The sequence below is a fragment of the Rhinoraja longicauda genome, chromosome 1 (genome assembly GCF_053455715.1).
Source record: "Rhinoraja longicauda isolate Sanriku21f chromosome 1, sRhiLon1.1, whole genome shotgun sequence".
NCBI classification, from domain to species: Eukaryota; Metazoa; Chordata; class Chondrichthyes; order Rajiformes; family Arhynchobatidae; genus Rhinoraja; species Rhinoraja longicauda.
The window spans coordinates 60,737,493-60,752,725 of NC_135953.1; the positions used below are offsets into that span (position 1 = coordinate 60,737,493).

At 41.6% G+C, this 15,233-nt stretch overlaps 1 protein-coding gene across 1 annotated transcript; it reads right to left on the reverse strand.

The window, feature by feature from the left end:
- Window positions 1-659: 659 nt before the first annotated feature.
- On the reverse strand, window positions 660-14,328 carry LOC144605257 (exocyst complex component 1-like). The gene is made up of 4 exons (XM_078420777.1): window positions 14,202-14,328; window positions 8,068-8,198; window positions 2,455-2,663; window positions 660-762 (listed from the first exon to the last, which is right to left on the reverse strand). The coding sequence occupies exons 1-4, from the start codon at window positions 14,326-14,328 to the stop codon at window positions 660-662; spliced, it is 570 nt and encodes a 189-aa protein (XP_078276903.1).
- Between the last annotated feature and the right edge of the window lie 905 nt (window positions 14,329-15,233).

Genomic DNA, 15,233 nt, shown 5'->3' on the forward strand with positions numbered 1-15,233 from the left:
CCAGAACCACGGGTCACAGTTTAAGAATAAGGGGTGGGCCATTTAGAACGGAGATGAGGATGTTTTTCATACAGAGAGTTCTGAATTTGTGGAATTCTCAGAAGACAGTGGAGGCCGATTCACTGGATGCATTCAAAAAAGAGTTAGGTAGAGCTCTTAGGGCCAGTGGAATCAAGGGATATGGGGAGAAGGCAGGAACGGGGTACTGATTGTGGATGATCAGCCATGATCACATTGAATGGTGGTGCTGGCTCAAAGGGCCGAATGGCCTCCACCTGCACCTATTGTCTATGTATCTATGTATCCCAGAGAAAACCCATGCAGGTCACAGGGAGAATGTATAAACTCTATACAAACAGCACCCATAGTCAGGATCGAACTTGGGTCTCTGGTGCTATAAGGCAGCAACTCTACCACTACGCCACCATGCTGAGCAAAGAAATGAAAAATAAATATTTAATTCATTTAAAGAAATTTAAAAGCAAAATGTTTTTTTTCCAAAAGCAGGTTTGAAAATAATCCAAGAAAATGAAAAAAATTGTTAACAGCTTGTCAGTTTGCTTGAATCACATTGCAATTCATTTCTGGTCTGTTACTAAATGAACTGCATTCGCACTATGTGGTTAGATGATGCTTAACCACATATTTTCCTGTTTTTTTTAAGACTTCAGATCCACGGTCATTCTTTCCTCCTCCAATCTTTTCTTTTTTTCTTCAACCTCAGTGTGTTCAAGTTCAAAAACTGACATCATCAAAGCTTTGCTTTAAATTAATTAGACTGGCCTATTTCATCTTTAACAGTGTCCTGCAGTGTGGGAGTTGGTTCATAGAAACATCACAAGACTTTGATTTAGTGATTTAACTTTAAACCTTATGGAGAGAATAGCAAAAACGGAAAGATGAAACCAATTTATGAGTTTCTTGAACTGGCTCGAATGAATTGTTACAAACATATTGTTTATGTTGTGATGATAAGAAAATCTTTTTAATTGTGATGGATAAGATTCCATTATTCATCTATATTAATGATCTGAAATAGATTAGCATGGGGGTCAATGCTTCACTCTTTGATATGTTTCAATGCATTTGTTTGAAGTCCCTTTGTTTAATAATTTTAACAAAGGCCATGCCTGTATATGTTGAAATAAACCATTAACCAATAGATTTGGGCATCCGGCCCAATTTTATTACCATTATAAGGGTGAGTAAATATTTATTGAAAGTGAAATTATCATTGGGCTGTTTCTCAGAAGAACAAGAATAGGTTGGAGTATGACTGTACTGTTTATTTCTCATTTTGGAACAAAGAATTTTATTGTAAAGAAGAATGCAGGTGCTCTTTGCACAACTATTGAAGGTTGGCGATTTTATATAGCATATTTCAAAGGAGCTATCTTCATTATAATATATAGGAAGGAACTGCAGATGCTGGCTTACACCGAAAATAGAAACAAAACGTTGGTGTAACTCAGCGGACCAGGCAGTACCTCTGTACAGAAGGAATGGGTAATATTTTGGGTCAAGACCCTTCTTCAGACTGAGAGTCAGAGGAGAGGGAGACACAGAGATAAGGAAGTATAAGGTGGGAAAACGATATCAAAGGGATCAAGGAAAGTGTAGAATAGATCATTGTTAGCAAGGAGTAGGTGACAATGAAGCATACAGAGATAACATTTCATCAAAGGGACAGTCAGACTGGTCGGAGAGCTACGAAGGGGAGGGATGGAGAGACAGGGAAAGCAACGGTTACTTGAATTTAGAGAGGTCAATATTCATCCGCAGGGGTGTAAGCTACCCAGGTCAAATATAAGGTGCTATTCCTCCAATTTGCGCTGGGCGTGGAGGAGGCCCAGGACAAAAAGGTCAGTATGGGAATGGGAGGGGAGTTAAAGTGTTTAGCAACCGAGAGATCAGGTAGGTTTAGTTCCTTGAATTCCATCCCCTTTGATGTCTCGTTTTCACACTTTACATTTCCTTTTCTCTGTGTCTCCCTCTCCCCTGACTCTCAGTCTGAAGAAGGGTCTTGACCTGAAACGTCACCCATTCCTTCTATCCAAAAATGCCGCCTGTTCCGCTGAGCTAATCCAGCATGTTCCGTCTACATTATAATGTAATTGTTTATCAGCCTCATGTTTTTTTCATTTTTCTGTGGACAGAGAAAGGGTCTTATGCTATCTATCCATATTCATTTATTTACAATTTGTACAAATATGGCTTATTCAGTGGATGATGGACTGATCTAAACCTGAAATACATGAATCGGAATCGATATTCAATTTTGTTGTGTCATTAAAGCAACAGTTCATTCTCGGAACTAAAGTTTGCTTCTGTGTTTTCTAATGTTCAGCCAATAAACAGTTAATGGCATGAGACATACATGATATCTTGAACATCTTGTGCTAATCTTATTTGCATGCAGATAAACACAGACAGTTATAAAGATATAACACAAACATATTCACAGCAAGCATGCAATCCCCTCTATCCACAATCGAATTGGTGTCAATTAGAAAATCAACATCAAAATTTACAAATGTGATCTCCTTCCCCAGGTAGTGATGATTAAGCTCTTGCAAACATCGGACAAATTTATACTTGGAAGCTGTGCTGGAACTTTCCCAACCATAAACTTTATCAAAGTGCAAATCGAAGTGTGGATTATCCTAAAAATATGGAAACAGATTCATTTATGATCATTCATTTGTCAAAGTAAAGCATGCAATTCACCTTATTATTAAAAACTATATATTTCAAAAAATACTTTTACCTCTTCTTTTTTTCAAAGTGAATTTTTCACCCTCTCCAATTTTACTATATCAGCACAATCAAATTCCGGTATTAATATATTTTGAATAGCTTGCACAAAATACGTTAGTATTTATCAGAAAACTTAGTCAGTCGCCTTCAGAAATGCAGTGGGAAACCCAGAATCACAGGGAATGTCTTGTAAATTCAATTTCACCAGTATTTTGCCATATCAAAGAACAAATTTCCAATTATTTAAAGAAGCAGAATCTCTGTCAGTCACGAACAAGGCAAATTGACAACAAGGTAGATGGTGTAGGGGGTCCCTGTATCAGCTGATGCCATGGGTTCCCCTCCAAAGAATCTAACATTTCAGTACAAGAAAGAAACTGAGTGGGTGCAATGTTTCATAGACAGCACAGTTGACATTGTCCCAATTGGCAGGGTCAAGACAGATTTGATGTTTAAAAGAAACTTTGATAAATCTGCCTTTCTCTGAGGGCCAAGAGGAACAGTAGCTACAGTGGAGAGTGAATGGAAACTTTATCCAAATACTGTGCAGCAGCAGGATTTCTAGCCAGTGTCAGGTTACTTTATGTCCTTTTGTGTATTAACCAGCATCTGCAGTTCCTTGTTTCAATAAAGTATTATTGAAAGTATATTCTAATTCCAATAATATAATTGGACCTCTAATCTGAATATTATTTAGGCTCCCGCAGAGAGTAAATGATATCAATGCCTCACAAAATAGGAAGACAGACAGCATCATTACCTTTATTTCAGATGCTTTGAATAGAAGAATAAGCTCATCCTATCACATTCATGTTGAGCCCTGGTGTGACATCAGCTCACTATATACAGGTCTATACTATCTGTATGAGGACTTCATTGTACAGGTCTAGATTATCTGTCTCATGTCTACTGAGTACAGGTCTAGACTATCTGTCTCATGTCTACTGAGTACAGGTCTAGATTATCTGCCTCAGTAAGTTTATACTTGTGATGGAGGAAATGAATGGTCACCAGATTGATTCCTAAGAGGAAGGGTTTATCCTGTGGGTGGCACAGCGGTAGAGTTGCTGCCTTACAGCACTTGCAGCACTGGAGACCCGGGTTTGATCCCAACAAAGGGTGCTGTTTGTACAGAGTTTGTACGTTCTCCCGGTGACAGCATGGGTTTTCCCCGAGATCTTCGGTTTCCTTCCACACTCCAAAGATGTACAGGTATGTAGGTTAATTGGCTTGGTGGATGCGTAAATTGTCCCTCGTGTGTGTAGGATAGTGTTAATGTACGGGGATCGCTGGTCTGCGTGAACTCAGTGGGCCGAACGGCCTGTTTCCACTCTGTATCTCTAAACTAAACTAAACTAACTAAACTAAACTGTGAGGAGAGATTGAACAGACTGAAGGACACATCTGTTGGGATTACTCAACAGGTCAGGCACCATCTCTGGAGAACATGGATAGATGACATTTCAGTTCAGCTCCCTTCACCAGACTGATTGTATGGGGGAGAAGAGGCGATGCAGGACAAAGTGTGGTAGGAAATAGGTGGACACAGACAAGGAGGTTTTTGATAGGCAGATGGTTGGAACAAAGGCCAGAGATTAAAGCAGAAGATACGAGAAAGGATTGAAGAGTTCCAAATTGTAAAGCCAGAGGTGAGGAAGGGGAGGGGAGGGGAGAAATAGGTGTGAGTTCAGGTGGGGCACAGGGGAGAGGGGGATGTGTGGGAGAAAGAGGATGGGGAGGGGTGGGGTTGTTAGAAGTTACCTAAAATTGGAAAATTCAATGTTCATACTGTTGTGTTTTATAAGATACCTAAATGGAGTATGAGGTGATATTTCACCAACGGACTGGCTATACTTCCTTGAGTTTAGAAGAATGAGATGCAATCATCACCAAACTGCCTTCAAGGATGGATAATAATAATAATAATAATACATTTTATTTATATAGCGCTTTTCATATACTCAAAGACGCTTTACAGAGATTTTGAGAACATAGGGAAATGAATAAATAGATAAATAAGTAAATAAATAAATGAACAGAGAAAGGAGACAGAAGGTGAGGTGACCTTCAGTGGTTGAAGGCAGTACTGAACAGGTGAGACTTCAGCGATGTTTTGAATGTGGTGAGTGTGGGGGAGTCTCTAACGGTTTGGGGTAGTGAGTTCCATAGGGTGGGAGCAGCGATGGAGAAAGCCCTGTCCCCCCAGGATCTGAGTTTAGTCCGGATGTGGGGGGATAGGAAATTGGCAGCGGCAGAGCGGAGGGTGCAGGTGGGAGTGTGCCTGTGGAGGAGGTCGGTCAGGTAGGATGGGGCCAGGTTATGGAGGGCTTTGATGGGGTAGATGTTAGGGTGGTGTTTTTTCCCGGCCAGGGTATCCAGAATCAGGGATTACACTCTCAAGAAAGGACCAAAATAAGAAGTTTATTAACCTAGAGGGAACTAAATCTTTAATATTCTGAAGCCAAGATGGTTGTGGAGACTCAGTTGTGAGTATATTTAAGGTAGAAACTTTATGGGGAAATCAAGGACTATGGGGTTTGTGTAAGAAAGATGGACCAGGATTTTACTGAATGGCTGAGCAGATGTGAGGGACTGAATGCCTAACTCCAATTTTTGTTTTGTTAAATGTCCACAGATGAAGGTAGGTCATCAGAAATGCACAAAAAAGTATTGAGGGTAACACCTGATTGCTATTTTTAACCAAATCCTTTCTCCACCCTGCAATATTCTGGTCAGATGGGCAGGGTTATATTCAGGTCTTGCAAGTGAGAGCATTGCCACATTTAGAGTCATAGAGTCATACAGCGTGGAAACAGCCCCTTTGGCTCAACTTGCCCACACTGATCAACATGTCCCATCTACGCCAATCATTTCTTCAAATTATTTCTTCAAATAACTTCCAACAATGAAGAAAATAGAATAAATTGTAAAGCAAGTTCTCAGTATGGAAATCCTTTGAAGTAAAAAAATGTAACTACTGGAACCTTTTCCCCAGGGAAGAAATGTCCAACACTAGAGGGCATAGCTATAAGGTAAGAAGGGGAAAGTTTATGGAGATGTGCGTGGCAGGTTTTTTACACAGAGAGTAGTGGGGGTATGGAATGCATTACCAGGGGTGGTGGTGGAGGCAGATACGGTAGTGGTGTTTAAGAAGCTTTTGGATAGACACATGGAAGTGCAGGGAATAGAGGAATATGGATCGTGTACAGGCAGATGAGATCAGTTTAACGGCATCAAGTGCAGCGCAAACTGTGGGATGCTGCTCCTGTTCCTGTACTGTTCTATGTTCTATGGAAAATCAGCATATGCCGGAAGCACTTAACAGGTTAGACTGCATCTGTGGATAGAGAAACAGAGTTGGTCTCTCATATTTTCAGATCTGATAGAGTCTTTCACCTGAAATATTAAGCCTGTTTATTTTTCCACAAATGCTGTCTGCCCTGTATTACATTTGTTGATTTGATGAGATAGTCTTTTTTGCCTATCATTGCAATATATTTGTAGTTTTTCAAATTAAGCTCCAGTGAGTTATGATGATTCGATGTGTTTCTAATGCTATCAAGTTATTACGCATCAAAGGAAAATACACAAGGGAATTGGAGTCAGGGCCCATAGAAACAGATGCTTTAGTTCCTCCCACAGTTGGAGTCAGGACCCATAGAAACAGATGCTTTAGTTCCTCCCGCAGTTGGAGTCAGGAACTACAGAAACAGATGCATTAGTTCCTCCCACAGTTGCACTGCTACAATTGCTGGACCATCAGCTGTTTCATTCGTATTAATTGGAACTTCTCTCTGAATTCTCTGGCCATAATTTCCCTTCCATTATCACAGGAAAAGTCCCTTAGAACTTAATTCTCAACAGATTTTTGGTCATGTCTTCGAATTCTCTGTGAAAATTTAAGATATATTCTAAACCAAAAGTGTTACGTTAATGCAGGTTATTGTTGTACATATTATAAGTCACAACCTCTGCTATCCTCTTGCCGTGCTCATCTGAGATGGTCTTGGCCACCTCATAAAAAGTCTTAGGTAGAAAGAATATGTCTCCCGTGGAAAACCTCCAAAGCACGCAGTAAGATGCTGCAGATGTTCTACCAATCGGTGGTAGCCAGTGCCGTCTTCTTCGCTGTCATGTGCTGGGGCAGCAGGGCGAAGGCTGTGGGCACCATTTAGGATCAACAAATTCATCAGGAAGGCTGGCCCCGTCCTGGGGGTGGAGTTGGATTCATGGGAGGTGGTCTTGGAGGGGAGGATGCTCCTCAAACTGCAGAGCATTCTGGACAGTACAGCTCACTCCCTCCATGACATACTGGTCAACCTGAGGAGCATCTTCAACAACAGACTGGTTCCACCAAGATGCAGGACAGAACGCCACAGGAGATCCTTCTTCCCTGTGGCTATCAAACTTTATAACTCCTCCCGCTGTTGTGGGGTAGACTGAGACTGACTCACCCATCCCAATCTTTGCACATCCCCCAAGTCTTTCCACATGTCACTTTAATTTAATGTTTCATGTATTTTGTGTTGTTTATGACTGTTGGCAGATCAATTTCCCTCCTGGGATAAATAAAGTTCTATCGTATTGTATTGTATCGTATGAAGATGGTTGAGGTCTGAGTGGATTCAGAGGAGCAGGCAAATGTTTCCCTCCGTGATTATTCTTCTCCTCACAGTAAGGTTTAAGTCTTGATCATGGTAAGGACACTTTGTGAGAGTTAGAACAAAATTGCCAGTTTGAAATTTGAAAAACAAGTATGCGACATAAGGTGAATTATATGTTATACTAGCACAAGTGTGCCCGTTGGGCCCGTCCTCGTAGGGTTTCCATTGTAACCGGGAGGGGAGTGGGGGGGAGGGAAGGGGGAGGGAGGAGGGGAGGGGGAGGGAGGGGGGGAGGGGAGGGGGGAAGGGGGGAGGGAGAGGGGAGGGAGGGGGTAGGGGGAGGGAGGGGGTAGGGGGAGGGAGGGGGGGGGGGGAGGGAGGGGGGAGAGAGGGAGGGGGGAGGGGGGGAGGGGAGGGGAGGGGGGAGGGGGGAGGGAGAGGGGAGGGAGGTGGGTAGGGGGGGGAGGGAGGGGGGAGGGGAGGGGGGAGGGAGGGGGACCTCCCCTTTTCCCAGTACCCCTCTTTCCCCAAAATTGCCAGTTTGAAATTTGAAAAACAAGTATGCGACATAAGGTGAATTATATGTTATATGATGCAAAGGAATATAGAAAACAAAGATAAATTAAATCTTTTCTGCTGGCTACTTACTTGAAGATAGACCCAAAATGCTGGAGTAACTCAGCAGGACAGGAAGTAGGCTACTTACTTGATGTGCTTCTTTTCCATCCACAAGCTTAAGATCTTCAAGAAACCAAGAGCTTACTTTTTCAAATTGTTCATTTTGACTCGATATCATATTTTTCACAAATGTGATTTGCACTTCTTTGCACTTTGTTACTAGAAAGAGAAGATGGTGCACTGAGTCATTTTAATCATGCAGCAGGGCCAGGTGAAGTATCTGCAATCAGACACTACAAAATGGAAATGTTGCTTGAAGGGACAATGCTGAGAACTACAGTGTATGTAGCATCCTTTGCTCTTTCTATTGTACTTGGGTATGAAGCGATTGTATCTAGGTATGGTATATCTGATTTATTTGGATAGCATGCAAAACAAAGCTTTTCACTGTACCTCGGTACACATGACAATAATAAACCTAAACCTAAAATCAAACATAATCCATATCTTAAAATTTCTTTACAAAGTAACAAGCTGTGATATAATAACTCAAAAGTTGTTTTCTTCCAATGTTTTGCCCTCAATCTTCAATCTGCCCTCAATGAGCAAAACCATACTATTTCTCTCTGAAACTTGATGATATACTCTAAACTCAATAGTGTCCAATAAAATGTTCACTGATACCAATTGTATTTTGCCAGGACTCCTTCACTTCAGTCCTATGATTATCTCCAACGACCATCTCTAACCACCGCCTCTTGACATTCAATGGTATTACCATTGCCTAATCCATTGCCATAAACATCTTGGGGTCACATTAACCAGTATCACAATTGTATCAGCCACATAAATGCTGTGCTACATGGGCTGGGATATTCCGTTAATTGACTTGGAAAATGACGAAAAAAGTCAGGTTTGCAGGGTGTGCATCAGTCTTCGAGTAATAGCTGTTAATCAAGAAGTCAACAGGGAATGAAGGTATCTCTGGGCATTACAGACATTGGTGAGGATGAATAGCTGCATTCAGATAAATATATTCTAAAGTCATATCTTATTGATCTAGTACAACATCAGCCTCTGTAAAGTCACGTATATATTCAATTTTGCTGAGTGCATCCGGTGCAGCTATTTCAGTTCAATCCAAACTTGCAGAGTTGTCAGAAACACCAAGCTTCTGACTTGTATTTTTTAGCTTATGTGATTCTTAACAAGAAATAGACACCGTATTTCCCATTGGAATGTCAGGAAGCTGTTTAGCATTGAATATGAGCATTGCATGGTTGTATTTCTTGATCACAGAATCTGGATGGATGGGTGTTAATTTTATTGCTAGTGAAAAGGGTATCTATTGGGTAAAGTGCAGAGAAGAAAACTATTTGTGAAGATTATCCTTCCCTCTGGTGGGATTTACTTACCTGCTTCGCCTTCCATTTAAACTAAAAGAAGCACAATTAGTTGTGCTGGTTCAGGGTACATAAGCATTACTCTGCAAAGTTTTTCAAGTTTTTTTGTACATTCGAGACATTTTACAAATCCCATATCCTAAATATAAATGCACAAATATAAGAGAATGGATTTAGAAATCAATCAACAACCACTAACCATACAAGATAGGAAGTGGGTTTTTTTTTCACTTCCTTCCTGATTCTGAATTAGTAAATTGTCTGAGTTTAACTAGGTGTACTAAATCAATCAAGAATGAGAACTTCAGTTGATTTTCAGAGTTCAGGAAAATCTGACCAACGAACATAGATTCTTAGATGGTCTGCCTTGGCTATCTTCTTGGGTGTTGCAGTGCATGCATTCTGCATTCATGAACCTGCCATCACTACCCACCATCCGATTCTACAAAGGTTTAACTCATGGCTGCAGCAATAGTCACACTAGACTGAACGCCATGTTTTGCAACTGATTTAATATGTTATTATGAATCTTTCATTGGGCCCTACATGAAGAGTAGACATCGAATAATAGTTTAAAATAATCCCACTTCTTCACTCCATTTCACTTTCTTAAAACAAATGAGAGAAACATATGTTTAGGTAGACATCTTTTTGGTATTATTTCCAGTGAGGATCTCTGCAAAAGGACAGAAAGTGCTGGGGTAACTCAGCAGGACAGGCAGCAGCCCTGGAGAACATGGATAGGTGATGTTTCTGGTTGGGACAGTCCTGTTTGTGGATTTTGGAGAAGAGATAGAAATGGTCAGTGCAGGGCAGTGCGGGGCTGGGGAACAATAAGGTTGGAGGCTGTAGAGTGGAGATCGCTAGAGGCGATGAGATCTGCAACAGTCTGGGAGATGATGACCTGGTGCTCATCTGTGGGGTAATGGTCAAGGGGTAGATATGATGAGGTGTCCATGAGTTAGCGTCTGTACGAGGAGGAGTCCGAGAGCTGGAGTATGAGATCTCTGTGTTCTCTCCTAAAATGCATTCTCTGTGGTAAAGCAGCAAACATGGGTGCCAATCAGTACACAGCAAGCTTCCACACCGTGCCAAATAATGGCCAGGCAATCTGCCTTCATAATATTAATTGATGAAAAGCTCCTCATTTCTACTTTAAGATTTTTTTTCATGATCACCCAATATGTTGTTTAATTTCTTATCTCAGGGACAGGATTTCTTACATAACAGCTTATTCTATGCTCAAATACCTCAAGTGTGCCTTGAAGCCTGCCAGCAGAAGGAAGACTGCTATCATTCCACTGCAATGAATGAAATAGGGGAAGAACACATATAATTTAATAGTAGCTTATTTTAATTTAACATATGTGAAAATCTTTCTGCAGTGGCAGAGTCACTCATCTTAAAATGTTAAGTGCTTCACCTCGCCTAGGCTCTCCGGACGCGGTGGGGGCTTAACCACTGTGTTTAAGAAACATTTCAACTGCCGCCTCCTGAACGCTGATCATTTCTCCAGTTTCAAGGTGCAACTAATTAAAGTAGGCCTAGCCTATCCCCTCTTAATTGTTCTTGTGTATCGCCCACCAAAAATGCATAAGGACTTCATCACCCAATTTGCTGATCTGATTTCTAGCATTTTGCCCAAATTTGACCGGATCATGATTCTTGGTGACTTTAATATACATGTTTGCTGTCCCACTAAGCCTCTTGTGAGTGAATTTATGCACCTGGTTGAGTCCTTCAATCTGACTCTTCACACCACGGGACCCACTCACAAGTTAGGCCATACTCTCGACCTAGTGTTATCGTCCGGATTCCCAATCAACAACATTGAAACTACTGAAGCCTGACTATCGGACCACAGCGCTATCATTTTTGACGCATCTCTGCCTTTATCTCCCTCAAAATCTCATCTCCCTGTTCGCTACTCCCGCGACATAAATTCATTGACTGCCAGTAAATTCTCCGAGGCTCTCACAGCTGCCCCCAACATCTGCACTATTGAGGCCTCTCCCCCCCATCTCAGCACTGAGGATCTCGCCTCTTTATTTAATATCACTTGCTCTTCCATCCTGGATTCTATCGCTCCCCTTAAAATGAAAAAGCCTAAGCCCAAAGGTCGGCCTTGGCTCAATGACACCACCAAAGCCCTAAGAAGGGAGTGCAGAAAATCAGAAAGGAGGTGGAAATGTGACAAGCTTCAAATTTCCTTCGAAATTCTGAGAAACAATCTTCTCAAATACCAGAAAGCAGTAAAGTCTGCTAGAGCACAATACTTCTCCGACCTTATTTCCAAAAACTCTCATAACTCCAAGGTCCTATTTAGCACAATTACCTCTGTCATATGTCCCGCCCCCAGTACCAGCTTAGTTGGGTCCCCTGCTAAGTGCGAAGAATTCGCTAAATTTTTCACCAACAAAGTTGAGAACATTAGAATTAACATTTCCCCTCCCACCCATGACTTAGCTGTCTCACTAGTCTGTTCATCTAAATTGGACTGCTTCCAACCCGTCACTCTATCCTCCCTTGCAAAGCTTGTCTCCGCTATGAAATCTGCAACCTGCCCCCTTGATCCTGCCCCCACTGCCCTTCTGAAGGATGTCATTGCAATAGCCGGTCCCAGCATCCTCTCTATTATCAACAGTTCTCTGGCCACTGGCACTGTTCCAACCAGTTTCAAGCACGCGGTGGTCCAGCCCCTACTGAAAAAACCTAACCTAGACCCCACCTTGCCTAGCAACTACAGACCCATTTCCAAACTGCCATTCCTGTCAAAAGTCCTTGAAAAGGCAATTCTAAACCAATTAGTGCCCTACCTGCACCAAAACACCATCCTGGAAAGTTTCCAGTCAGGTGTCAGAGCCCACCACAGCACAGAGTCTGCCTTGTTGAAGGTACACAACGACCTGCTTCTCGCCATCGACACTGGCGACTGTGCAATCCTGCTCCTTCTCAACCTCAGCGCAGCGTTCGATACAGTGGACCACACCATCCTTATTGACCGTCTCCGGTACGCGGTTGGCATTGATGGCACTGCCCTGAGCTGGTTCGCTTCGTACCTCAAAGATAGGAGTTTCGCCATCAACATAGGCAGTTATTCCTCTGCTCCAGCTAGCCTCTCCTGCGGAGTTCCACAAGGCTCCATCCTAGGCCCCATTCTCTTCTCTCTATACATGCTCCCCCTTGGCCAAATCATTCAAAGGCACGGCATTTCTTTCCACTGCTATGCCGATGACACTCAGCTTTACCTCCCCCTGAAACCCAACAACCAGTCAAATTTAAACAGCCTCTTACACTGCCTTGAGGACATAAAATGTTGGATGGCACAGAACTTCCTCCAATTAAATGAGAGCAAGTCTGAGGTCATCCTATTCGGCCCCCCCGACTCCATCAAATCGATAACAGGCAGTCTTGGAAGTCTATCCTGCCTAGTCAAACCGCATGTCAAAAACCTCGGCATGATATTTGACTCTGCATTAAAATTTGATAAGCAAGTCAACGCTGTGGTAAAAGCCAGCTTCTTCCAACTTCGAACCATAGCTAAAATCAAACCTTTCCTCCAATTCGACGACACAGAAAAAATCATTCACGCTTTCATTTCCTCCCGCCTAGACTACTGCAACTCCCTATACACTGGGATCAGCCAATCTTCCCTGTCCCGCCTGCAACTGGTCCAAAACGCCGCAGGGAGACTCCTGACGGGTACCCGTAAAAGGGACCACATCACCCCGATTCTGGCCTCTCTCCACTGGCTCCCTGTACTTGCAGAATCAACTTCAAGCTCCTCCTATTCACGTATAAAGCCCTAAATGGACATTCCCCCCCCCTACATCAAAAATCTTCTAACCCACCTCTCTAACTCCAGGTCCCTCAGGTCAGCCGACTTGGGGCTACTCACTATCCCGCGGTCTAGGCTTAAGCTCAGGGGTAACCGTGCTTTTGCGGTTGCAGCTCCTAGATTGTGGAACAGCATCCCTCTCCCCATCAGAACTGCCCCCTCCATCGACTCCTTTAAGTCCAGGCTCAAAACCTATTTCTACTCCCTAGCGTTTGAGGCTCATTGAGGAGGCGCTATGAACTGTTTGCGTGCTACTGTATGTTTCATTTTTTTTCCTTAGTACCTAATCAGATGTACAGCACTTTGGTCAACGTGGGTTGCTTTTAAATGTGCTATACAAATAAAATTGACTTGACTTGACTTGACTTCTCTCACTGTAATTGAAATCAACCAGCCTGATACTTCAAAAGTGCATCTTTCATGTTAGGTGGATTTGAAAAAATTGCAGTCAGGCAGAGCTAAAACCAGATGTTTTAACAAATGGATTCTGGTGATTGCTGAATTGTCCAGAGATTAGAACAGGGCGCAACAAATGCTGAAATGCTGCAGCAGCAGCTTAGGTTAAAGACGACATATAGAAGGTGAGAAAACATTTCAATGAGGAAGTAATGAAGAACCATCAATTTTAAAAAATCATAAATTAAGCAACAGGAAAGGGAAAACAATTAAAATAAAAAGCTGACATTTTAAATTAATTTGGCAACTTAATCAATTTGATCTATACAGCTGCAGCCACTGTGATTATAAAGCAGGTGGTTAATTAGGAATGGGGCATCATATTTTTAAAAAGATTTTAAACTCCACTTAAATACCAAACTGCTTATTTCTGCATTTCACGAATTTCAATGAATTTGGTAAAATAATCATGCAAATAATCTTGATTGAATTAACGTCACATTTAACCCCTTATAGTTTGCCTAAAATATATTTACAATGTTCAGAAATAATAAAGACTGTACAGTATATAAGCACTAAAGTTACCTGAACAGCAAAGGAAATACCTTTCATCTTCCTGGTCACCTGTTCTCACTTCAATCACAGCAAACAGACGGTCTTCATTTGGATTAAATATCTCTTTCTTTAAATCTTTCCGAAGTAATGTTGCCATTGCCTTATGCAAGCTTTCCGATGTACAATATTCATCAAACGTATTTCACTCACAGTACCTGAACTGCAGATATTAGATATCATGTATACAACCTGTATAATGATAACCAAGTGATGTTTCTATGGATTTAAACACTATGACACACAAACATTATTGGATTGCAGTGTTAGTGAATATTCAAGCTGGATTGTTCCCCTGCGAAATGTCCAGTAAGTCATTTACAATCCATATGAATTCCATTATAGTCTTTAAAGCCAAATTGAGGTATTGATTTAATAGTGTTTTCCATTAAGCAATCACTGTATAACACCGAAATAAAATGTATTTCAAAGTTAGTGATATAGTTCATAAGATATGCCTTCATTATTTGATTTGCAATAACTATCATATTAAATTTATTTTCTTTTTAATAAGGCAGCTTTAATACTGAGTGCAAGCTTACAATTTTTCTATTGTATTAGCTATGTTTCTGATTCTTCAATCAGTGGAGCATGGTGACATTCTTTTCAATATCTAACTCCTTAAACCTTTTTTTGCATTAAAAGGCTAAATTACCACCTCTTTATTCAATCTTGTAAAAAAAACCCACGCTGATTTGCCCCACCTTTTCCTGGATGAGATGAAGGGAAATTGTGACCAACTCTGAGAGTTTGCTAATAAATAGACTGAGAATTTACATAGAAAGAATGAGAACTATTTTCTCTCCTCTCGTTTTCTCCCACATTGTGCTAAATTGATTCATATGCAGGAGGTATAGTTTCATGCATTTAGAGTTAGAAACAGGCCCTTCGACCCAACTTGCCCATGCGACCAAGATGCCCCATCTACGCTAGTCCCACCTGGCCCATATTTCTCTAAACCTTAGATAGACTCAAAAAGCTGGAGTAACTCAGCGGGACAGGCAG